Source organism: Solanum dulcamara, chromosome 7 (assembly GCF_947179165.1).
Source record: "Solanum dulcamara chromosome 7, daSolDulc1.2, whole genome shotgun sequence".
NCBI lineage: Eukaryota > Viridiplantae > Streptophyta > Magnoliopsida > Solanales > Solanaceae > Solanum > Solanum dulcamara.
The window spans coordinates 69,558,637-69,585,780 of NC_077243.1; the positions used below are offsets into that span (position 1 = coordinate 69,558,637).

Genomic DNA, 27,144 nt, shown 5'->3' on the forward strand with positions numbered 1-27,144 from the left:
ATAGGATGAGAGCTATTGTCACGACCCAACTCCGCAGGCCGCGACTGGGTTCCGACCTGGACCCCCATATACGTATCTATAGTCTATAGTTAAGTTGAACTCTGTATAATGTGATATTATACGTAAAAACCCCAATAGGTCAAAACCTTTTCATGTACACGTAGCCTCTTTCCTTTATATCATATCATGGAAGGGCACGCAAGCCGACAAGGGTGTCTTGACATAAAAACATTTACAACGCATCGCATAGGCACAATTGAAACAAACTTACAAATAACCCACATGCACATGTCTATAAACCTCTAAAAGTATTAACTGTATCATATGGCGGGACAAGGCCCCCACCATACCCCTGAATAAATAAATATATATACTAGAAGAATAGTACCAAAAACTAGGCTTTGATACAATGGAACTTTTCCCCAAAACCACTAAGTGAAGTCCTAGGTTGGTGGATCCCCAAAACGCACGTCTGTACCTGCGGTCATAAAACGCAGACCTCCCCCCCCCTCCAAAAAGAGGGGGTCAGTACGACATATGTACTGAGTATGTAAAGTACAAAACATCATAAGGAGATCACAACTGATATAGGGACGCAAGGGGAACGTATAACATCTAACAAAGTACTATACCTGCATCTTACAAAATAAAGTCATGTATACCATTGTCACATACCACACCCGGCCCGCTCGAGGACTTGGTGTTATAAATGAATCACTTTATCATCATAGGCATATGAATACTATTAGCATTGTGGAACATACATCCCGATCCCTATACATATAACATGTTAGTGCCGAGGAACGTCCGTCCCGATCCCTATATATATAACACGTTAGTGCCGAGGAACGTCTGGTCCTATCCCTATACATATAACACGTTAGTTCCAAGAAACGTCCGTCCCGATCCCTATATATATAATACGTTAGTGCCGAGGAATGTTTGGTCTGATCTCTATATAATATAATAATACATATACGTGCAAATAAAACTTGGTAACATATCAAACATCCCTCAACATATTATCGTAAAATATGTCCAAGAGCCTCTAGGTCTAGGAGTTTACACATCCAATCATTATTCAGTATAGAAGGATCGAGGGTCGTAGTTCAACTACTTTAAGACACTTATCATTCAAAGGTGAGTACAAGTCATGAGTTATGCCCGGAACCTACAAAGGGAATTACCTCTAACTCATATCATATATCGCTTCACTTACATTAAACCATTTCAAGAGAGGGAAGGGATAGGCTTCACGTGTACTACTTTTCGTCATGTCAACGACTTACAAGGCCATAACTCAACTATCGTAAGAGATCAAACATTGAGAAGTGAATAAGATTTATGAACCATACTCGGGGTTCTTTGAATGGAATTATCCCCATAGTACATATACAATCCACTTAAGACTAAGACATGCCAAAAGAAAGAAGATATATCTCTACATACTCATCACTTCCTAATGTATGGAAGGCTTGAGAAGCCCTAGTTCAATTACTGTAAGAGTGTTTTCATCAAGGAGTAAATAAGGTCCGTGAATTACGCTTGGCATTTATGAGTAGATTTACCCCCCAAGCTCACATCATTCATTACTTAACTTAAAGATATGCCAAAAGAAAAGAGAGACAGGCTTTACATACATAACATTTACATCTAAGACATGCCAAAAGAGAAGAAAGGGTAGCTTCACATACCTTGCTTCGTCGCCTTCTGAACCTATTTAACAAGAAGGTAATACTAATATTAATAAACTTCAACTTTCCAGCTCCTCAAACTATATCCAAGCATCCATAGGAATCATTTTCTTATGTGCCTTTCTCAAGTAGTTTATTAATCGGTTAAGAAGTTGACGGAAATCGGGCAGCACTTCCCCTATAACTTTCCCTATCTGAACTTCCAATTACATACTTAATTACTACATCCAACCAAAAACAACTATCATCAACTTATATGCAAGTAAACTACTTCAACATTACGCAATACAAACTCCAAACAACTCGCTTAAAACTACAATACCAAAATAGGGTTTTTAATTTTTATTTTGTGAAACCTTTTACCACATGAAACAGAGGGTCGTGTGGATGCAACCAGCATCACCCATACCTCTTTTTTACCACGTTCCATCCCTGAAACACACCATAAAACCATTTCCAAAGACAACGCCACAATCACAACAACACTATACAACCTTAACAATTTTAACTCGGCTAGAATGACTTGAATTTCGTTCGCTTACAACATCCAGCATACTTATACATTTTTCCTACTCCAAACTTCATTTAACACATGTAATACACTCCATAACAACATTATTAACTCCACTTTGAAAGAAAAGACCTTACCTTGTCCAAAACTTGCCAAAACTAGCCTCGAAAGTTCCCTTAATGTGCTGAAACTTAGCGGACTATTTATATCACTTCTTTGCTGCCCCAAAATGAAATTTTACATTATTAACACCTTCCTTTCACCTTAGTATACCTTAGATAATTAATTCACAGAATGAAATCGGAGAACTCACCTTATTTTCCTCCAAGCCGTGGCTGCCTTTCTTTTTCTCTAATGTTTTTTCCTCTCTTTTTTTGGCTAAGTGCAGCTGAAGAATGAGTTATATTTCAACTTATAAGACATACATACACCTCCTTAGGAGGTGACATGTGGCAGCCCCCTAGGGATCTACCTCAATCATGCGCCCACTCCTTTGCTGCCATGTGGCAGTGTGGGACCCACCTTAAGTAGGTATGTCACCTGCTTGCTTTCCAGTAGGTGTTACGCCTCCTTCCATCTCTTTCGTGGGTTCGTAATCTCATCTTACTTTAGGAGCCTATGCAATCCTTGATGCGGAAGCTCAACATGTACTCCAGTAGCTTAAGTATGTAAGACGTCCCAGTTGGTAGCTTACGCAAGTAAATCGAGTCCCACAACTTATTATTTTGGCCCCCAACTCGTTCCAAATCCTTATAGCCCTATTTCCAAGCTTCACTCTTATGGGGCATCATGTCCTCCCTTCCTTAGAGTTATTTGATAAAGTTATAGATAATGTGGATCACATGATAGCTTTAGAGAAGCTAGATAGGTGTTCCCATTGACCAAAAGTGCGGGGCATAACAGCTATGGTCATTTGAAGTTGAACTTAGTTTAAACTCAAGTCCAAAACTAAATCGAAAGGACACTTTCAACTTAACTTTGAGATAGGGGTATTGTATGACCTTAATTCACAATTAATGCACTCGCATACCAAGAAATTGATCCTAATCTTATGAAAAATAAGATTCTTATGTCTTTACTGAAGATACTTTTAGTAACTACGAAATAGGTAGTTACAGTGGGAGAACTAAAAGAATTGTAACATGGGTGTGAATCTTTGTAAGTAGAAAGCAACTTATTGAACTTTTATGAAGATCATGACTATGATATATAAAATTAGAAACACCAATAGAACATGTGGGAATCAAATAAGTTTTACATATATGCATGTGATGAATATTTTGTTTGTTGCAACATGAAAATCTTAGGCCGTTAAATCAAATTAATATGAAATTAAAATTTTATTTGGATATATAATATATAATTTTTACAAAGTTTAAAATAATAAATCTTTTTTTTATAAATATAAACTATCAATTAAATTTTTACATTAAAAAAATTGAAATCATAATTCCAAATCATATATCCAAATACTAATTTGAAATCATAACTTCACATTTCATATCCAAATGGAAGCTTAGAATGAAGGTTAGGCAAGTGTTCTTGACAAAACCAATGACATCTTGAATTGTACAAATTCCTTAATTTACACGTCAAGCATATATTATTGAAAAGAAAGGTTTTTAATTGTGTCTTCTAAATGTCCTCGGACACAAAGGCATAGGCGGAGTTGGATATAAAGGGTATTCGAATTCGTTTCGTGGAAAAAATTATATTATATATGATTAATTTTTTTTATGTATATACTTTTTCTAATCCATTTTATTTGTCATATTTTTCTTTGCAAGTCCCTTAAAAACATCAATTAAAAGGATAACCTGACTAAATTATTGTTATTATTCATTAATTCAATTTAATACTATTCTTTTTTATCATATTTATTGAGTAACGGTAAAGATGAAAACAATTAATTAATTGTATCTTAATTTTTTTTAAAATAACAATTATTTTGAATCAACTATTTTTAGTAAGCATGACAAGTAATATCAACCGGAAAGTGTATAATAAATATTGAATCTCCTTGATTTCTTCATATACTTGCTTATTTATATTTTGAATCACCTTAGTGAAATATTGATTTCGCCACGGACAAAGAGGCGTCTAGATTGTTTCCCTTTTTTTTCCTCGTTGACTAATTGAATAAATTAGAAAAACGAACAAACCCCAGTTGAACTTTAGTTAACAAGATTATAGATTCAATGATGCTAAAAAAAAATTGAGGACCTAACAAATTAATTGAGTCCATTGAAAATTGTACACTCAACTTGTGTGCAAGGGCCATGAGAATATATATAGACAACTAACAAGGGTAGAGAGATAGTGCCCATGTGATGAGAGCTTCTTTCAGTAGAGGTCAGGCTTGATTACCAAAAACAAACCATCCATTTTCCTACTTTAAACACTAATTCTTCTTGTGTTTTTTGGACTTTCTATCAACAAGAATCTTCCCACTATTGAGGAGTGAGAAGACACAGTCACATGTTCCTTCCCTTTTCTTTTTTTCTATTTAGTGTCCTGAATCTGCATTGGAGTCCCAATTAAATTCGAATCAAGCATTATAGAATTCATTTGTGGATGGTGTTCTCAATATAATTTTTTTCATACCCAAAACTCAAATACATAACCTTTAATTAACGATGGAGTTTGTGTGTTCCTTCCCTTCATGTTCATTGGAAAGAGAAAAAACACAACAATAGTGGAAAAAAAGTAGTTCCTGTTAGATAGATTGTAGTAATTAATTATACAAAGTGAGATTGTCCCACCTCCCTAGGACCAAAAAAAAAAATTGAGTTTCAAAAGTATGAACTTTTATGGAATTTGTAAAAATATGAATTGAAGTCTAATTTTTATATTTTTAGTTCAAAATCTAGTGATCTGACTAATTCGAATTTGTATTGTGAAAAAATTTAATATAAAAACTGTTTGCTCCCTACAGAAAAGACTTCGTCAATATAGAACTTCTTTGGGAGGTGGCGTAGAGCCTGATTGGCCAAGCGGTTAAAAACTGTTTATTTTTAAAAGTATTTTTATTAAAATAATTTTTAAGAAAAGTTCTTTAAAAAAGTAATTTGTACTTGACTAATTCATTTTAAAAAGTATTTTTGAGAGTCAAATTACAAAAAAAATGACAGCTATCAATACACTTTTAATATTAACATTATTTTATAGAGAGAATTTAGTTTAAATATTTATTAATTTATATTTTTATTCAATGGAAAAGTGCATATTAAAAAATTTCATTTAATATTATACCTAGATAAATCAAAGAAAATATTTAAAATATTTATATAATATTAACATAATGATTTAAATATAATAAAAAACATCATGCCAAACAAATTAAAAATTTATTTCACAAAGTAAAACATAAAATAATATTATTGGAAAGCGTAAGATAAAATAAAGATCTAATTATGTAAAAATGAAGTATAAAATGCTTACATGAAACTTAATTAAATTTATGAGATATGCTAATTAATTAACAAGGAATATATTGGTACATATGTATAAATGGTAGAAGTACTTTTGTCTTTAGAAAAATAATTTTGTGCTTATGTTATTTTTAATAAGCAGAATTTTTTAGCTTATTCTCAACCGCGAAAAAATTGTTTCTGCTTTTATTTAAAAAAAGTATGTTAAATTGATTGATCAAACACATTAATTTTCCTTAAAAGAATAATTTTCTCTCTAAAAAAAATGTTTTTGACCTCACAACCACTTGACCATACATGCTCTATGTCAATTTGCTAATATCCATTGGCTCACTTTGTTGTCAATTTGCTAATATCCATTGGCTCACTTTGTTGTACTCTTTGAACAAGTACTTTTTATAATCTCCATAATAATATATAAGCAATATCTTTTCAAAAATAGAGCATATTTGGATTACCTGAATGTGAATAGTTAATAAGCATTAAGTGATAACAAGAAATTTTAAGTGTTGAATATAATTTTATAAATAAATAATTATGTACTCTATTTGGATAAAAATGTTAAAATTGATAGTACATTTAATATGTTCTATAAAAAAATATTAATAAGTTATTTTTTGATAAAATGACTAAAATGCACTCTCTCTCTCTCTGTATTTACAAAATTATATATTTTAAAGTATTTTTATAAGGAAAAGGATGGAGTGTGATATAAAACGCAAATGCATTTAAGGGTTTTATTTGATAAAAGATATTTGAGAATATATTAAGGATCAAATAGTACACAATCTATAAGAAAAAATATTTGTAAACTAGAAAATCATAAATTAATTGGGGTAACCATCTTATGATTATTGATCAATTTTAATTATTGATTAATTTTAACTTATAAACACTTGTAAGCATTTAAATGTTTATGAAATGCATAAATAAGCCAAAAAGTACTATGCATTTCATTGTTCGATTATTCACGTCTCAAAACCTTATCACTTTTTATTATTCTATAAATCTATATACTAACATTCCCTCTTTCCATGAATTCTATATATACTACAGTTGTAATAACAAGTATTGTCTTATAACCTTGTACAAAAGCTATAGCTAGCTTCTTAATTCCAATATCCAACTTTTCTCTTCTTGTTCTACTTTTTCACTTACCAATTCCTAGCATAATACTATGGTTATTGTAACAAACACTAATGTCATTCGATTTTGTGTTGTCATCCTTGTGTTGATCTTGTTTAGTCATGAGATTTTATGTGTGGAAGCAATTAGGCACCTAAAGTCGAAAAAACTGAAAGTGGTAAGCGTGGAAATTTCATCGTCTTCTATATCATCAACACAAACAGTTGTCCTTTCAGGTACATATGATAAAATTGGAAAGATACAAACAAGATTAGCATGGTCCCTCAGCAAAAATGACATACACAAATCGATAAATGATCCAGCAACAGAAAGTGTAAAAGTTGTTGAGAAGATGGATGATTTTGGACCAACGGGGCCAGGGCACAGTCCAGGCATCGGTCACTCCATTCACAATTAGTGTGTATTTCAATACTTTGAATTTCTTTTAAGCAATGCATGAGATGGTGGATTAGCAAAACAGAACAGAAAATTGTGCATATTCTAAATTTAACTTATGTACACTTGCCATGTAAAGAGTTTTTACATTATAAATATATTTTAACATGGTATCTAATTTATTTTCAATTTATTAATCTTATTTCTTATGAATGACTATGCATAGTTATCTTTTCAATAATCTAATAGCGTCAATTATTCTTTTAAGTTGGTAGAAGTTAAACTCTAATTTTTTTTACTTTAATTTTGAACTAACCTTCTCCTTCCTGTTATCCACGCTTTGTTAGTGTAATACTTTAATTATAGAAAAAATTACCTAAATATACAACTTATTTTATCATATTCTCTAAAATTTTCTACTATTTGAAAAAATTATAAAGTCTCTACTCTACTATTCTCAGATACATCACTTTACGTAATGTATCGGTCGAATAAATTTATGTGATGTATCGGGACATCGGATACATCACTTTACTCGATGTATCGATCGGCTACATTATTTTACGCAATGTATTGATTGGATACATCACTTTACGCGATGTATCGGGACATTTTGGAATGTATCCAGATTCCACCAAATTTAAGGGATTTTTATAATTTAGAAAAAAGTGAAAATAAAACATAATTAGCTCTTAACACTATGAAATTTGTACAATCTTTTCTTAATTATAAGGAGTTGTTGTTACCGCATGTACTATAACTTTTTCAATCAAAATATCCTATGCAATACCAAGTGGCATGAACAATGACTTCACTCTTTTTGTAGTGTAGAGGAATTAAAGTGTAGGCCAAAAGAGCATACATATTACATTTTACATTTATTTTTTAAAATTAAATTATTCATATTTCTTATTTGTTAGTATCTTATTTTTTCTTATTTGTTACTTTTCTTCAAATTTCTACATTTTTCTAATAATAGTGAAATCGTAATCTTCAGATATAGTAACATCAAAAATAAAATAACAAATCTTGTTGGAAATCACAGCTGAATTTTGTCAAAACTGTAAATTCAATTTGAAAAGATAACTTCAAAATAATAGTAATATCAAAACTTAACCAAAAAAAAAAAAGTGGAATGACTTGGAGACCCTTGTAGTTGGCTCTGTTTGTCAATTGGACCCTTATATTTATAATTTTGTCAATTGAATCCTTAAATTCATTTAAGCTCAATATTTTAAACACCTCTGACTATTGACTGAACTTATATGACATTAATGTTGTTGAAAAATGCATGATTGCATGCGTTTTAAAGCACTAAATGGGCAATTACGAGTAGTTTTTAAGAATTTTAAATTTCTTTTACATTTAAATTATAGATAAGGAAAATAATGGTAAAAGGTAATTAGGACTCTACATTTATTGTTTACCAAATATTCAAAAGATTTCATATCTTTTTCGTTTTATTCTGAGTTTTTTACTCGATTGAAACAATCTGCAACACACCATTAAAAGTTAGAAAAGAAAGAGATAAGGTGAAAATAGTTGATAACTCATTAGTAAAAGATATTTGTTCATTAAGTTACTTGATTGTGTAAAAACATTGTCTATGCCTTCGGTGGATATAAGTTAAACACTAAAAGGTATTTGTTCATTAAGTTACTTGATTTGTAAAGAAATTGTCTTCACGTGGATATAAATTAAACTCTTATTGTTGAAAAACACGATTCTTCAATATTTTTCTTAGGTGAAAAACTGAAAAACGTAAAGATGCATTACACCTATAACATCATTATGATAGAACATACTTAAAGTTGTAAGAGTGATATTCTAGTTCCCCATGATTCAGAAAATAATATAAAGGCATTATTTGGAAGCAAAACTAGAAAAAAAAAACCATAAATATTCATCAAAAACAAATATATATATTTTTGGAATAGAGACTTTAGAAATTAGAACAATATCTATACTAGATTAATGCCAAAAGTAATTCTAAAGTCAAAAACTAATTTGCAGAGTACAAGTTAAAGAGAGAAACGAAAATAAAATATAAAAAGGAGATTGTGCGCATGAAAATTAGCTATATTTGCATCCTACTAGTATGTTTTTGGTGCGCTTCACCCCAAAATACCTTTTAAATCACTATCAAATAACAATAAATTGGAATAATTAAATTATTGATTGTGAATTTTTGTTTTATGATAAATTGTCTCATAAAATGTGGAACTCCATCCATTTTTCACGCATCACTAAAGGGGATATTACGTTTTAACTAAAAAGTGGTGAACACGAAGGTGAAGTTAAAATTTCAATTTTAGAAATTCTGAATTCTATAATGAAGATTTTACTTGATAATAATTAAATTGTAAATTTAATATATATATATACTATTTAAATAAAATTTAATGCATTCGACTAAATCTGTACGTGGACTACCAATTCCATCTCTGAGAGTCCACTACGAAGAAACTATAAAGAAAAAGCGCCCAACAAATATTGATGGTTATGTTAAAAAGTACCATTTCCAAGCTGCTCGTATTTGGTGTCATATCACCGCCCATGTAGTATTATTGGCTCTTAATGTGCCACTAGAATTCAAGATATTAAAACTAGAATTTGATCTAAGTTCGATTCCAAATTAATCAATTTAGTTATTTTGAATAGTTCGATTTTAAATTAATCAGTTTAGTTCTTCTTACAAAAATGAACACCCTAATATAGCGTTCTTGTTAAGTTTTCTTAATTTTTCAATCTCACCGCAATTAGATGTATAAAATATTCATGCAAACAATGAAATTATTGTCAAGAAATGTCTAATCTAATCTAAACAAAATAAAATCATACTACTAATAGTTTATATTCAAGTCGATTACTTTTTACAAATTTTATGTGATTTAAAACTCAAAAATTAATATGCTTCTTTAAGGATCCAGTGCCACAATTTCTCAAATGTTAGGGTGAATTTATATTATATTGAGGGGTGTCACGCGACACTGCTTTATCGTAAAATTTTATTAAATATGTATACATATTGCTCAATTGGTTAAGCACCTTAACTAATTTTCTCCCCTGCAAAATAATACATAGTCCAGGTTCGAACAGGGGACCTCTTAGAAGTTTATCAAAATGCAAATCAGTCTGTCCAAAGTACCATAATGTTAACATTGCGATAAGATAATATGAGACTCTTTAAAGGAAGAATGTTGATGCTTTCATATATATATATATATAATGTTAACATTGCGATAAGATAATATGAGACTCTTTAAAGGAAGAATGTTGATGCTTTCATATATATATATATATATATATATATATATATATATATATATATATATATATATATATATATATATATATATATATATATATATATATATATATTCACAAGGAGAACATATATTATACTCTGAAGACAAACATCATAATACATTAGTAGACTTAATTATAAATCTTAGTGATAATACTCAACTAAAAGATAAAGTAATAATACGGCTCCTAGAAACAATAGAATCCATCATAAATAAACAAACAAAAACTCTAAGCAAGTTAGAACAAAACTTCGACTTCCTTAAAACGCAACAACTAGAAGTAGATAGAAAAATTCATTTCCTAAATACTAAGTTCAACCTTGAAAAAATACCTACAAAAACAGAAATAGAAAAGTTAATAAAAACAATTCTAGAAAAACCTAAAGAAGTAGAAATACAAAATCATCAAGTGATAACTAAAATAACAGAACAGATAGAATATATAATCTTAGAAGTAAACAGTTTAAAAGAAATAGTAAGAAGACTAGAACAAATTTCTCTTTCATGAATGAAGAAGAAATAAACTATAAAAAGGCAATAGAAATTTCAAAGCAATACCATGACGAACCAGTAGGACTTACAAAGCACGTTCCAGCCAATGTGTCTGATAAAATAGTGGTAAAATAAAATAATACAACTCCTTCCTTTCTATCGAATCGATCATAACCACTAGCTCATAGATTTAAATATTAAATTAGACAAACTACTTAAAGAAAAACAACAACTCGAAGTACAACCACTTCAACTCCCTAACAAAGAAATAGACGCTTTGGTAAACCAATTAAAACGAATAGAAATAACTCCACAAAAAGAAAAAATACAAGTTGTTAAAAAATCACAACCATGGACCTTTTTTCACACAAGTCTAGACCAACAGGCGAAGAAAATATCCAAAGAGGCAGACCAAGTGTAAGTTACTCAGATAATCGAATAGGAAATAATCTTATATCAAGAATACTATCTAGTAGAAGAAACCCTAATGAAGAACAAAACCATGAATTAAAAGAAATAGTAGACGTAGATAATAATTTATAAATTTTTCAGCAAAATTAATTAAAACTACTAAACCCAAAGACTTTATACAAAGTAGGATGTTTCTCAAGAGACAATCAATTATATAGACACTATAGAGAAGAACAAATTTCAGCCCTAGGAGAAAATTGCTCTGTCTTAAACTTAGTAACTCCCAATTTTTTTTAAAAAATAAAAAATCCTAGACTTATGATGATGCATATGGGATTAATTGTTATAGAAATTAAAGGATTAACTAGAAAAAATTTAGGTACAAAAGTATTACTAGTAATATATGATGATAGATGGACAGACTTAAAGAAATCTATAATAGGACTAACTGAAGTAGATATGACTAGCAACGGAGGAATATTTTATATTAGCTCAGACTTTCTGATGAATTTAAAAGATTTTGGTAACAATATTAAGATAGGAATACAAATCAAAGGCTATGAAGAAATGATTAGTGGTAATAATTTATTGATGTGTTTAGGATTTATAGGAAAACTGACGTTAAATAGTAATACGAAATTCAAATTACAAGTGAATGATGTAGTAGAAGTAATGGGAAACAAAGGAATAAAATCAATCAAACCTATTAAAATAAATCCAGAAGAATACGCAGGATTAGAATGGAATTTAGACAAATTAAGTAAACCTAAATCATTTGCCCCTAAAAATCATCTAATGTACACTAGTTCAAAAGGAGAAACTTCAATAAGATTTACAGACTATAATTATATAACTCAAAATCTAGTAGATGACATAGACACAGAAAGTACGATAGCCGCAGAACAAGAAGAAGGATTTATGAATTTTGAGATAATACAAGAAGGCTGTGAAGTAGATAATGCTATAGAAATAGCTAAAGAATTATACAAAAACAATAAATACAGTGTTTTTAAATGCAAAAGGTGTAAAAAAGGAGGAATGGATATAATAAAAACTATACAACATTTTAGAATTTGCCCCAAAAGAAAGGATAATCTAGCCTATAGACAAGAAAATATCGAAGAAGTAGATGATAATACTACAAATATAGATGAATCCTTAGATGACTTAATGTCCTTAGTAAGCTACAAAGAATTAATGAATGAGGCTACAAGTTCCCATAGTGCGAGTCCCTTCCAAAGAACTAGTCCAGCAGCAAATGTTATCCATACTTCAGGAAATCTCCCAAGGAAAGCGTGGCATACAACACAAGACCTAGAAATAAGAGATAACATTAAACCAGCAGGTAGACGAATGCCCCTAGAAGAACCAATTAAATTGCAAGAAGGAGGAAATAAAGGAAAAATACTTAATATAGCAGCTCATGATCCACAAATGTGGAATACAATAATAGACGTATGGAAAGGAATAATAGTAGCAGATAAAAACATACCAAGAAACAGATGCAGAAACAATGTATAAATATTTAGAAACATTCCTAGGAGAATCATGCAAAGCAGTTTGGGAAGCATATAAACAGACTTACCCCCAAGAATTTCAGGGTTTAATAGAATTAGGACCAAATCCATAAAATTTTGCTAATAAAATTCATGTTTTACTAACAGGGGAAGATCCAAATAGTGGATTACTAACACTACAAAGAAATACAGTAATAAAATTAGAACAGTTAAGCATCACAAATTGGATGCATATTAAAGACTTTTTAAAAGATTATTTTTATTATTGCACAGTTAGTGGAAATACCTTTGATGCCGAATTAGGTAAAAAATTATTTCATAAGTTACCCGGAGCTCTAGGAAGAGAAATAGAAGAAAGATGGTATAAAAGAGCAGGAGTAATACAAGACCCAAATGCTTTATGGTCAATAGGACAAAAGATACAACATGTAATGGAGATATTACAAGAAAAATATACCAATATACAAATCCAAAAGAAACTTAAACAAAATGAAATGAACTTTTGTAAATCAGTTATTTATACAGCTCAAAGTTATGATAAAAGATCACACAAACCAAAAAAGCATAAATGGCAAACATATTATAACCCAAAACCTTATAAACGTAAAAAATACTACCTAAAAAGATCATCAGCAAGAAAACCCTATCTAAATAAAGATAGACATGTCAAAAAATATAGAAGTGATAGAAACTACAAAAATAAATTGAAATGTTATACATGTGGAAGTATAGACCATCTAGCCAATATATGCCTCAAAAGAAATAATATTAGAACTAGAAACTCTCAATTAATAGAAGAACTGCAAGAGACACTTTTAAATGTAGACGAATGTATGTCAGATATAGAAAGTATATATTCCATTATAAGTGTTGAAGTAGCAGAACAAACCCAATCTGAATCCTCTGACTCAGAAGAAGACAACCTAGTAAACGAAATAGGATTAGATAGAGGAATGCTAAATTTAGAAGACCTACAATTAAGTACTATGATGAACATAGAAAAAGAATGTAACCATAATTTTGAAAGACATAAAGGAATAGACAGTAACCAATGTAACATATGTAAATGGTACCCCAGTAGAACAAACAGAGCTAAATGCAATAATTGTTATTTGGAAGCATGCATTACATGTATAGAAAATAAATTCGAAATAAAAATAGGGAAGCAAAAGGAACAACAACAAAATAAAGCAGTTATAAAAGACTCAGTAACAGATTTAAGATTAATAACCCTAGAAACCAGAATAAATGAAATAGAACAAAGATTAATATATCTAGAAAAAGGTAAAACAAAAATAGAAGAAGAAGAAGAAATAATAGGAACAATACATCTAGATAATATTGAAACAGAATTAATGAATATAGAAGAAAATAATACTAGCCTTATCTGTAATGAAGATAAATAATTTGGAACGGTTAAAGTGTTAGTTAGAATTAAAATTAAAGATATAGAAATAGAAACCTTAGCATTAGTAGACATAGGATGTACAAGTTGTCTTATAAATAAAAAGATATTGCCAAAAAGAGTTTTAAAAACGTTTAAAGAACCTCTATCAGCAATACAAATGGATGGAACTTATAATTTTTACAATCATTATATAGAAAAAGCCCAAATAAGCTTCATTAATACTTGTAATGAATTCTATAGACCTACTTATAGTATGTATAAAATACTAGCAAAAGACTTCGATATAAAAACCGACCTAGTAATAGGTTTACATTTCCTCATACAAAATAATGGAAGTTGTTTGTTCTCTAGAGACGGAATAATGTTATTTAAAAATACTACTTATACCCCAGTACAAACTGAAAAGTTTATTACAAAGGGAAGATCTAAAATAAATATAGAAGAAGAGAATGCCTGTTGTACAGATTGCACAAAAGGAAATACATGTACCACAAAAAACCTGTATGAAGAACAGGAAGAATACTTAGAAGATACATACTTAGAAGATATAGAAAAATATTAGACACTAATAAATATAGAGACAGAATTCTATAATTTTCAAAAAGGAATAAACGCACTAGGAAAAATAAATAACCCTAAAGACTTAGATAAAATAATTTCAATACTAGATGAAATGGAAATAATTGGAGAAAGACCCCTAGTACATTGGGATAATAACAAGGTCATGTGTAAATTAGAAATAATTAACCTAGAATATACCATAAAGACTGTTGCTATAGAAGCTAATAATGAAGATATAGAAGAATTTAGTAAACAGATTAAAGAACTATTAAAATGAGCCGGACTAGCTATATCTTGATCTGGTATAGTAGATTTCTGAGCATTCAGAGAGGAATGCACACCCTTCTCATCCATTTTTGGTTGAGATGGAGAACTCAAGTCTTCTGTCTGAGTACCTGCACTTGATTTAGAAACAAACTTACCTTGGAAAGTCTCTAGTTGTTTCAGAAGTTTCATATTCTCTTGAATGAGAGCCTCATTTTTTGCATTTAGTCTTTTGAAGGCTTCAGTCATGGTAGAACAATGGTCGCAGAATATGATTTTGTCTGTGTCTTTTTGGATGTTGTATTGGGGTATTTGGGCTTGGCTTTGTCTGAGGACTGGAGAAATGTAATAGTTTGGGCCTAAAATACATCTGGCATAGTCTAAGACTTCTGTAAAATTATTAAAACCTTTAAAAAGAGGATTTTTTATCCCATTTATAGAGTCTACTACTTCTAACCAAGTCTGAAAAACTCCATTAGTTTTTCCATGTATGACTACATAGTATTTAAATTTATTTTCTCTATTTTTGTCTGAAAAATATTGACATAAAGCATTGTTGGCTGCAATAAAATGTTTAGTGTCTTGTTTGTTATATGCTATCCATAAGTTGTCTACTAAATATTTTTGAGTCTTATCTATATTACATTCTGGGAGTATTCTAAAAGATAGGTTACATTGAGGATAAGATATTAAATTAAATTTACCGAAGTAAATTCTTTCCATCATCTCAATGGTTCCCTGAGGTCTAAAATTAATCTTACCAAGCAATGTCTGCGCGTATGAGTCTGCTGGGGCTATTCCCTTGCCTTTGTCTGCTGGCTGTTGGCCAGTTGATCTCATGCTGAAATATAGTTATTTAATTAGTTTTTAGTTGCAACCTACTTAACTGATCAGCTAAATCATTATCTTTTCCTTTTACATATTCAAAAACTATATTACTGTATATAGATATAACATACATAAAATTTAACCATCTTCTTTTACTACTTGCTTTACTATTGATTGTCTGGTGAAAGTTACTATTGCTTTACAATCCGTTCTAATAATACTTCTGATTTATTTAATATGTATAATTTAAAACTATTTAATCCATATATTATTGCTAAAACTTCTGCGTCTATACTGCTCATATTTTCTTTTTCTTTATATTTACCGCTTTGGTACGCACATATTTTTTCATCATTTTTACCACTGTATTTATTTGGTCTAGTTTTTAAAACAGCTCCCCATTCCAACTGACTTCCATCAGTTTGTACTATTAAATAGTCTGTTTCTAGGGGGATTTGTAAATCTGGTATATGTTTAACCTTTTCTTTTATTTGCTGAATTAGTTTAATATCTTCTATATTAAAATTTTTTGTCCTTTGCTACCTGTTTTAGCATACAGTGGTCCTGCTATTTTTCCTAAGTCTTTAATAAAATTTCTAGCATAATTTACTAATCCTAAAAATTTCTGAAGTTCTTTGGTTGTATCTAATTTATCCGGCATATCTAGTACCTTTTTAGCTATATGTGGTTGTAACTTAATTTTACCTTGTCCTATTGTTACTCCTAAAAAATTAATATGAGTCTTACATAGTTCCATTTTCTTTTTACTAATTATGATACCATTTTTAACAAATAACCTAAACACTGTTTGTAAGTGTCCTAGATGTTCTTGTATGTCTCTGCTAAATACTAATACATCATCCACATATACTAATACGAAGTGTTTATAGTCTCTGAATATGGCATCCATTTTTCTTTGAAATATAGGTGGTGCGGTTTTTAATCCGAAAGGCATGGCTAGCCATTCAAAATGTCCTTCTGGACATGTGAATGTTGTCCATTCTATACTTTTTGGGTGCATTTTTATCTGTCAATATCCTGATTTACAGTCAAATTTACTAAAGAACTTTTTACCTTGTATTCGATTTATTAGTTCATTTTTGTCTGATAATTTATATGCATCTGTTTTAGTGTTATCATTTAACCTTTTATAATTAATTACCATTCTTGCTTTTCCTCTTAATTGTTCCTATTATTTGTGGTTATATTCTTTTCCTATGTTCTAGTCTAATATATATAATTTTAGACTAGAACAACTTATAGACATAATTTCTAGACTAGAATATAAATTCATTACCCAGCTCAAAGCTAGACAATTTTCATGAAAAGACATCCTGCTCATAGAGACTGTAGATCCAGATATTGGCTATTGTATAGAGAATTTAAGCTAAAACAGACAGCTATAAAATTGAAAAAAGCATTAGAAGATTATCTTTACATAGTAGAAACTATAGATTCTATAGATAAAATATATCAGATCAGAGAATGACAATTAATTAGAGGAGACCTTATTAGTGCTTTAAAGTGGGAAATCCAAAGCCAAGAGAGTGATCTTAAAGGTTTTTTGGGATGGTATTTTACAAGAGAAGGGGAATATGTTAGAGGGTTTTTCTCACACTTAAAATTTAGAGCGTCTCTCTCTCAAATTCTGTCTTTCTAATTCACACAACTATCTCTTATATAGAGATAGAGATAGTAAAATGAAAGGATAGAAACATCACTACGTGGCCTTCTTTTTAAATGGCCGACACTTGTTGATAAGGTTAATAATGCACGTCGGGTGCTCATTGGGCCCCATCGTCACATGCATTATTAATTTATCACTTTTTGACTAACTATCTACGGACGTGTGCTTTGTTAACAGTTTTTCCCTCTTTTGGAGGATAGTGATAAAGTGACAGCACTCACATAATATTTGTGGGCATACCCACATGGCACACTTATTCATTTATCTTTATGTCTTTGTCTCTTTTTTGTCTTTATCTTCTTAGATGCTTTGCTTCTAAGTATCAAGATTATGAAGGACAATAGAGTCAAAACTCATGCCCGAGTCATCGTCTTCATACGGGTCTTGAGCATCTTGGTAATTATTATTCCCATAGCCTTCTTATGAACTGGGTGTTCTTATTAGACTTGTATTTGTGTTTTCGTCTGATTGAACTCTTTCATTTTCTTCGGGGTTCTCGAAAGAGAAACCTCTCTCAGTCGAAGTCATGTAAGTCTTATTAAGTTTCACAAATTAACTTTCCCCAAAAAATATGTGTTTATGCTTATGTTAATACAAGTTTTTATCATGTAAATGTTTGAACATATTTAATTTTGATGTCCTTAGTATATGGTTAGCTTCTTAATTTTTAATAATGACTATGGATTAACCTGTAAATTCCTAGGAATTCGAATTGGCCTTGACAGTCCATTTAAACAAAGGACATAATTGTGGTCAGATATATCCGGGGTGGGGTTAAAGATGAAATTATTAAAAATCAGTTAAGAAGAAGAGATGAAAGGGGTAAATATGAACTAAACTATATCGGCTAGAAACCAGAACTATCAACCGAAAGAGTCCTTCGGAAGACTCGTAGATCTGGTGTAACAACGCCACGTACTTCAGTTAAAAAAAAAGAAAATTATGGTAAAACTAAGAGATAAACATGACAAGACAAGTTGAGAAAGGGAGTACTGAGTAGGATTTTACAATAATTATTTACAAACCTTGAATTTTATCAACAATATTTTAATTACACAGTCATATCGAAATATTACCTTATTGAAACAACACAACATCCTTCCATCTAATTTGGTATCAGAGCGAGAAGTTTCTGCGGACACTAAACGAGAAGACCTTTACATAATATTCTAGCCTTAGAACATACAAGGAGAGAACTACAAATTTTATACCGAGAGTACAAACAGTTGAACAAGACCAAAAAAGAAGAGGTTAAGCAGTCAGAAAAAGAACTTAGACTAGTTATAAATCAATACTCCTCGTATTACCCAGACCAGCATACAACTTATCTACAGACTCAATTAAAAAATCTAGAAACACAACTAGTATATTCTGAAATTAGAATACGACAATATAAAAAAATACTGGGCTCTATTCCACTAGGATAAAAATATAAATGCCATTAGAATATATAAAAAGAATTAGATTAAGGCAAAAATGTATATACGAAGAACAAAAATATAGATCTGAGCTAAAAAGAAACCTTAAATGGTTAAAAGAACAATTAGAAAAACCTACACTTAAAATAGAACCTTATACCTCAGAAGCTCTATATAAAAAACAGACCGAACTTCGTGCAGAATTTATCAAATAAATAAACCAAATACAGGCAGACATTAGATTTAGTGCATATAGAAAAAGTTTATACGGAGTAATTTGGAAAAATAATTCTCGAGGATAAATAAAAATTGATCAATTAAAGAATCTAGAATACTTAGATCTTAGAATATACCCAGAAAAGAAATATAGATCTATACATGTAATGCATGCTTCCATATAATAATTATTGCATTTAGCTCTGTTTGTTCTACTGGGGTACCATTTACATATGTTACATTGGTTACTGTCTATTCCTTTATGTCTTTCAAAATTATGGTTACATTCTTTTCCTATGTTCATCATAGTACTTAATTGTAGGTCTTCTAAATTTAGCATTCCTCTATCTAATCCTATTTTGTTTACTAGGTTGTCTTCTTCTGAGTCAGAGGATTCAGATTGGGTTTGTTCTGGTACTTCAACACTTATAATGGAATATATACTTTCTGTATCTGACATACATTCGTCTACATTTAAAAGTGTCTCTTGCAGTTCTTCTATTAATTGAGAGTTTCTAGTTCTAATATTATTTCTTTTGAGGCATATATTGGCTAGATGGTCTATACTTCCACATGTATAACATTTCAATTTATTTTTGTAGTTTCTATCACTTCTATATTTTCTGACATGTCTATCTTTATTTAGATAGGGTTTTCTTGCTGATGATCTTTTTAGGTAGTATTTTTTACGTTTATAAGGTTTTGGGTTATAATATGTTTGCCGTTTATGCTTTTTTGGTTTGTGTGATCTTTTTATCATAACTTTGAGCTGTATAAATAACTGATTTACAAAAGTTCATTTCATTTTGTTTAAGTTGCTTCTGGATTTGTATATTGGTATATTTTTCTTGTAATATCTCCATTACATGTTGTATCTTTTTTCCTATTGACCATAAAGCATTTGGGTCTTGTATTACTCCTGCTCTTTTATACCATCTTTCTTCTATTTCTCTTCTTAGAGCTCCGGGTAACTTATGAAATAATTTTTTACCTAATTCGTCATCAAAGGTATTTCCACTAACTGTGCAATAATAAAAATAATCTTTTAAAAAGTCTTTAATATGCATCCAATTTGTGATGCTTAACTGTTCTAATTTTATTACTGTATTTCTTTGTAGTGTTAGTAATCCACTATTTGGATCTTCCCCTGTTAGTAAAACATGTATTTTATTAGCAAAATTATATGGATTTGATCCTAATTCTATTAAACCCTGAAATTCTTGGGGGTAAGTCTGTTTATATGCTTCCCAAACTGCTTTGCATGATTCTCCTAGGAATGTTTCTAAATATTTATACATTGTTTCTGCATCTGTTTCTTGGTATGTTTTTATGAAGTCTGCTACTATTATTCCTTTCCATACGTCTATTACTGTATTCCACATTTGTGGATCATGAGCAGCTATATTAAGTATTTTTCCTTTATTTCCTCCTTCTTGCAATTTAATTGGTTCTTCTAGGGGCATTCGTCTACCTGCTGGTTTAATGTTATCTCTTATTTCTAGGTCTTGTGTTGTATGCCACGCTTTCCTTGGGAGATTTCCTGAAGTATGGGTAACATTTGCTGTTGGACTAGTTCTTTGGAAGGGATTCGCACTATGGGAACTTGTAGCCTCATTCATTAATTCTTTGTAGCTTACTAAGGACATTAAGTCATCTAAGGATTCATCTATATTTGTAGTATTATCATCTACTTCTTCGATATTTTCTTGTCTATAGGTTAGATTATCGTTTCTTTTTGGGGAAATTCTAAAATGTTGTATAGTTTCTATTATATCCATTCCTCCTTTTTTACACCCTTTGCATTTAAAAATACTGTATTTATTGTTTTTGTATAATTCTTTAGCTATTTCTATAGCATTATCTACTTCACAGCCTTCTTGTATTATCTCAATATTCATAAATCCTTCTTCTTGTTCTGCGGCTATCGTACTTTCTGTGTCTGTGTCATCTACTAGATTTTGAGTTATATAATTATAGTCTGTAAATCTTATTGAAGTTTCTCCTTTTGAACTACTGTACATTAGATGACCTTTTGTGCAATTTGTACAACAGGCATTCTCTTCTTCTATATTTATTTTAGATCTTCCCTTTGTAATAAACTTTTCAGTTTGTACTGGGGTATAAGTAGTTTTTTTAAATAACATTATTCCGTCTCTAGAGAACAAACAACTTCCATTATTTTGTATGAGAAAATGTAAATCTATTACTAGGTCGGTTTTTATATCTAAGTCTTTTGCTAGTATTTTATACATACTATAAGTAGGTCTATAGAATTCATTACAAGTATTAATGAAGCTTATTTGGGCTTTTTCTATATAATGATTGTAAAAATTATAAGTTCCATCCATTTGTATTGCTGATATAGGTTCTTTAAACGTTTTTAAAACTTTTTTTTGACAATATCTTTTTATTTATAAGACAACTTGTACATCCTGTGTCTACTAATGCTAAGGTTTCTATTTCTATATCTTTAATTTTAATTCTAACTAACACTTTAACCGTTCCAAATTGTTTATCTTCATTACAGATAAGGCTAGTATTATTTTCTTCTATATTCATTAATTCTATTTCAATATTATCTAGATTTATTATTCCTATTATTTCTGGCACGCAAGAATTTTTATGCCAAAGGTATTTTAAGCCCAAACTATTACATTTCTCCAGCCCTCAGACAAAGCCAAGCCCAAATACCCCAATACAACATCCAAAAAGACACAGACAAAATCATATTCTGCGACCATTGTTCTACCATGACAGAAGCCTTCAAAAGACTAAATGCAAAAAATGAGGCTCTCATTCAAGAGAATATGAAACTTCTGAAACAACTGGAGACTTTCCAAGGTAAGTTTGTTTCTAAATCAAGTGCAGGTACTCAATATGTATAATTTAAAACTATTTATTCCATATATTATTGCTAAAACTTCTGCGTCTATACTGCTCATATTTTCTTTTTCTTTATATTTACCGCTTTGGTACGCACATATTTTTTCTTCATTTTTACCACTGTATTTATTTGGTCTAGTTTTTAAAACAGCTCCCCATCCCAACTGATTTCCATCAGTTTGTACTATTAAATAGTTTGTTTCTAGGGAGATTTGTAAATCTGGTATATGTTTAACCTTTTCTTTTATTTGCTGAATTAGTTTAATATCTTCTATATTAGAATGTTTTTGTCCTTTGCTACCTGTTTTAGCATACAGTTCTGAAGTTCTTTGGTTGTATCTAATTTATCCGGCATATCTAGTACCTTTTTAGCTATATGTGGTTGTAACTTAATTTTACCTTCTGCTATTGTTACTCCTAAAAAATTAATAGATTATTCCCATAGCCTTCTTTTGAACTGGGTATAATTATATAACTCAAAATCTAGTAAATGACACAGATACAGAAAGTACGATAGCCGCAGAACGAGAAGTTGGTGCCTTATATAGAAAAAGGTGTGTAGTATAATTTTTAATGAGGTTATTTTGATTATATTACAAAAATAAAATTTTATCGAGGAGAGTTATAGTAATATACCTGAGTTGTGCTTTATTTATATTATGTTCTATTTTATATGCTTATTTATTTTAATTATTATTTTTCATTTTAAAAGGTGATACCCCTTAAAAAAATTATGCGTGCTGCTCAAATGACAATGAAAATACGATCTCAGTGAATGCATATCAATTTGCACTATTCATTAGTTTGATAAGCATATAGTAACTGATTTAGTAGGGTATTGGACTTAGTATTAGGTATATGAGCTTATGTCTAATAGGTAGGGATAAATATACAAGGACATACTTAATGTAATTCCTCTAAAGAGAACGTGTGTACGCAATTTTATCCCTACCTTGTGAAAAAAGAGATACAATAAATATAAAGTATAAAATATTAATTTTCATGTATCCAATAATTCAAAGTCTTTATCCGAAACCCTATTCAAAAGTTTCAAAAGTTAAATCTAGAATTCAACTTGTAAATCAAAGATCCAAAAAAATCAAATTTCTATTTGGATTTCGATTTAGCCCAAACTATGTCCAACCCAAGTTCATTGCATGTAGGTGTCCTATACTTTAGTGAAGCAGATGCGAAGGTCCTAATAGTTGCTAATGGGCAATCTGAGATGATAGAACTGGGAAAGAGGTGACCACACGGTGCACTCACATACATGTGGGTCAAATTAGGCATGATTTATTCTATATACATTATATTCAAACGGCATTCACATGTATCTAAAATACACCGACTCTCTCCCTCACCTCTTTCCCATCTCGCTTGCCTCTCCCTATATATTTATATTTCAAAATGTATCTGGTATCAAAGATACATGTTGACTATCTCTCTCACCTCTCTCCCTACATATATGGATCAAAAATGCACCAACTGGCACATTTAATCGTTAACTTACAGAAGAGATTAGAAACCAGCAACATTGAAAGATTGGACAATAAAAAGAAAGGGGACTCAGCTTAATTATATGTATGATACTCAGCTTAATTACACTTGCAATGTGGAAAGAAACAGAAAAAAGAAAAAGGAAAAACTGGAGCTAAACTGGATTTCTCTTTATATCTACACCTCCCCCTTCATCAAAAAATTTAATAATCAGATCGGAGGAAACTCTCGTAAGTTGTTCCTTTTAATGTCTTATTCACATCATCCCAGTTCTTGATATGTTCCTCCAGTGGTCCGCTGTGTATCTTAACTTGGCGGCTAGTTAAATTCATTCGTGGCAATCTTAAAAACTCTAGAACATCTCCCAATTTCTGCAAATAATCCTGAAAATAATGAGCAACACAAAAGAACAAGTATATTTCCGGAGAGCAAGGGAAACGTATGAATAAATTAGCCCTTCAATCATATACTGCCCAGACAGTTGGTCAAGCAAAGAAGGAAAAAGGGCCAAAAGCTACCTTTAGCAAATTGACTAGTAACTGCTCGACTCTAAGGGAGCTCCGACAAGAAGTATAGCAGAGGGTAATTTCAAACCATAATAAAAGATAATGAAGTCATTTTGGACCTTCATCCCCAAGTCCACACTGGAACATTGTCAAAAGTCGAGGACAAATATGAAATGACTTGCTAATGGCAAGGGTATGAATGGAACCAAAGTGTAGAGGAGGGTAAATCAAAATGTTTCGAGCCAGTAGAGAGGTAAATTTGGACTTTTTCATTGTAAAGAAACTAACTAAAAGACCTTGAATTTCTTTGCTTAGGGAAAAGTCAAGAGGGTGCATACTGGATGAACAAGGAACTTGACTAAAGATATCGGTTCAAATGAGAAATTATCAAAACTTCTCGGCGTTAAATATGATTCATGACAAAGTAGTCATAACTTCAGAAATGTAAATTCTTACGGTGTGGGTTCTGATAAGATCTTCATAATACAAAAATATGTTCCGAGTGCTGTTGAAGTACTCCAATGCCTCATTGGTTGATACCTCCATTCTCTTTAACTCTGTGATTAATAATGTTGTATTGATTTCTGGTTTATACTTCGCAAGAGCGGAAGCCTAGAAAAAGCAGCAAAATGATCAGATTGTATATTCTTATGCCACAATAGGGAGAAAGGGATTGAAGGAGTTACCTCCTCAGGTGAGTGCACATGAGACTTGTGTGTTCCATTCAAGAGTCTAGCATAACGATCATAGGAATTCGCGAGCACTGAAACCATACGGCGCAGCAGATTCCTTCTAAAAAGAAATATCACAGAGACACCTTTGTTGTTGAAGTACTCAACGATTTCCTTGTGATGTTGTATCAGCCCCTGCATTTGTCAAGATTGGTCAGTCAATTTTTCTGGAATAAACAATGAGACAAAAGTAGTTTCAACTTTCTTTAGTAGAAATCACTGAACCTCACACAAAATGAGATCGGGTTTAATCAGCGTAAGACATGTATATCGAATATTCTGCTAGATCCTACTCTACGCAAGAATAGCTGTAAATAGACAAAGTCTAGCATAATTATAAGAGTTGTTACACAAAGCACAAATTTTCCTGTTACGCCGCACACAGTTGAGTGCTGACAAATACACCAACTAAATTTGATGAGACGTAATCTCAAAATAGGACAAATACACCAACTAAATTTGATGAGACTTAATCTCAAAATAGCATTGACTTGATGCACGATCAACAATTCTAATCCCAAATGGATCTCTACCATGATTTTATTACTCTCTTTGTTTCAATTTGTTTGTCTTACTTTCCTATTTAGTCCATTTCAAAAAGAATGTCTCCTTAAACATGACATGTTTAAACCACAAGATTAAAGGACATTTTGGTACATTCTACATATCTTAAGCTTAAGACCACAAGATTCAAAAGTCTTTTTACTTTCTTAAACTCTGTGTCAAATCAAAATTAGACAAGCAAATTGAAACGGAGGGAGTATATGCCATGCAGTATAGAAAGCTAAAGGTTTTCATGTACAATATAAATCTAATATGGTGAGATAGTAAGTTTTTTATTCAATGACACGACCTGACCAATCTAACTCAGCCAAAAGTTTTCTTGTGGCACAATCAGTAGCCATATGAAAACTTTATAACAATTTATCAAAAGATTACGATACAGATCAAATCCTCTCCAAAGCCAATACAAGGAATTGGAATCTCCCCAAAATCAATTCTAGTGCTTTACAATGAGTATAATGCTTTTATTGAGGAGATGAAAAATCAAAGCCAGCCAATGCTAATCCTTGGCCAATTTTCAAACATTATAAAACGTTTCTTACGATAATACTAATCGTCCGTAGCATTATTCCAAACGGGGTTAAGAATTTTCATCCCATTCCACTTTATCAAAAAGCTCCAGTTAAGGTAAAGGCGTCCACTAACCACTATTGACAACTAACATAGCAGGGTACAAACGCCAACATTGTTTACCCTTCCATGATAATTTTATCCCTGCCTACAACTTAGCCGTGCTATAAGTTTAAGACATGACAGGGAAAGCATGTGAATTAACAAAACCATTTTACCTGATTAAGCATCCATTTGAAGCCAACCGCAGCTGAACAGTGATTCTTGGAAGCACTTGTGAACAAATCCAAATTGTAGACCATGTCCAACGTCCTCAGGATTGAGGAAGCATTTTCTCTCCGCTCTTTGACAGAGAAAATTTCACCGTTGGAACTTATATTAATATGACTATTCAATAGTGTCTCAAACCATCCACTCCCAGACCTCTGCGTTGACAGAACGGCAAACAACCGTACAGGATTACACGCACATTCAGCCCTACAATAGATAGCCAAAGGAGATGAAATGACTAAAAGGCAAAAGACTGTAGAATAATAAACAAATCTAAATAACTCAAATATCTACCTGCTAAAGGTTTTCGGTTTAGGATAATGCAAGTATGGAATCTGGGATCGGTCAGTGTCATATTCATGACAAGGCCTTTCTACAACTTCAATGTTCAATAGTTTGCTTGTTGTCTCAGTGTTAGTTTGTTTAAGAAAGGTTGAACAGATATAAACACCACAGACCATTGCAAACACTACAACTATCATCCTTAACAATGCCGGAGATTTCTTGGGAGGTTTTATGATGAGAGCATCCTGATATTCGAATAAAAGATGGCTATCAATGAACCAAGTGGAAAATAAAATTGTAACATAAATACACCTCTAATCTATGAGCATTATCTATGTTGCTCAGACTCTTCAAAAAATATCTATCAGATCCTCAAACAGTAGTGCATTTTTGGACGATCCAACATGGTATGACAACATTTTTGGAGAATCCCAGCAAAATAGCCTCTAATCAAGGCCTTTTGACCAATACAAGGTCACATTCTCAGAGGGGTAACAAAAAAAAAGATGTATGCTTAGCTAGTGTTTGGCCATAAACTTTGGGAGTAGTTTATGAAAATTAATTTCCAAAT

The 27,144-nt window shown here is 31.0% G+C and overlaps 1 protein-coding gene and 1 non-coding gene across 2 annotated transcripts; one reads left to right on the top strand and one right to left on the bottom strand.

Annotated features, from left to right (window-relative positions):
* Positions 1-6,987: 6,987 nt before the first annotated feature.
* On the top strand, positions 6,988-7,090 carry LOC129898067 (U6 spliceosomal RNA). The gene has a single exon (XR_008768985.1). It is a non-coding gene; the product is annotated as a U6 spliceosomal RNA (small nuclear RNA).
* Positions 7,091-23,706: 16,616 nt separating this feature from the next.
* Positions 23,707-26,844, bottom strand: LOC129896607 (uncharacterized). Its single transcript, XM_055972547.1, has 5 exons — positions 26,583-26,844; positions 26,237-26,495; positions 24,840-25,019; positions 24,610-24,765; positions 23,707-24,018 (listed from the first exon to the last, which is right to left on the bottom strand). Exons 1-5 carry the CDS (start codon positions 26,768-26,770, stop codon positions 23,851-23,853), a joined length of 951 nt encoding a protein of 316 aa, XP_055828522.1. The 5' UTR covers positions 26,771-26,844; the 3' UTR covers positions 23,707-23,850.
* Between the last annotated feature and the right edge of the window lie 300 nt (positions 26,845-27,144).

Bases quoted from the DNA above. Each gene is read 5' to 3' on its own strand.
- LOC129896607 (XM_055972547.1), bottom strand. From the start codon at position 26,770: ATGATAGTTGTAGTGTTTGCAATGGTCTGTGGTGTTTATATCTGTTCA. The intron at 25,020-26,236 runs GTAAAATGGTTT...TGACAAATGCAG, and splicing joins TCAAATGGATGCTTAATCAG to GGGCTGATACAACATCACAA. The intron at 24,766-24,839 runs GTAACTCCTTCA...TGCTTTTTCTAG, and splicing joins ATGTGCACTCACCTGAGGAG to GCTTCCGCTCTTGCGAAGTA.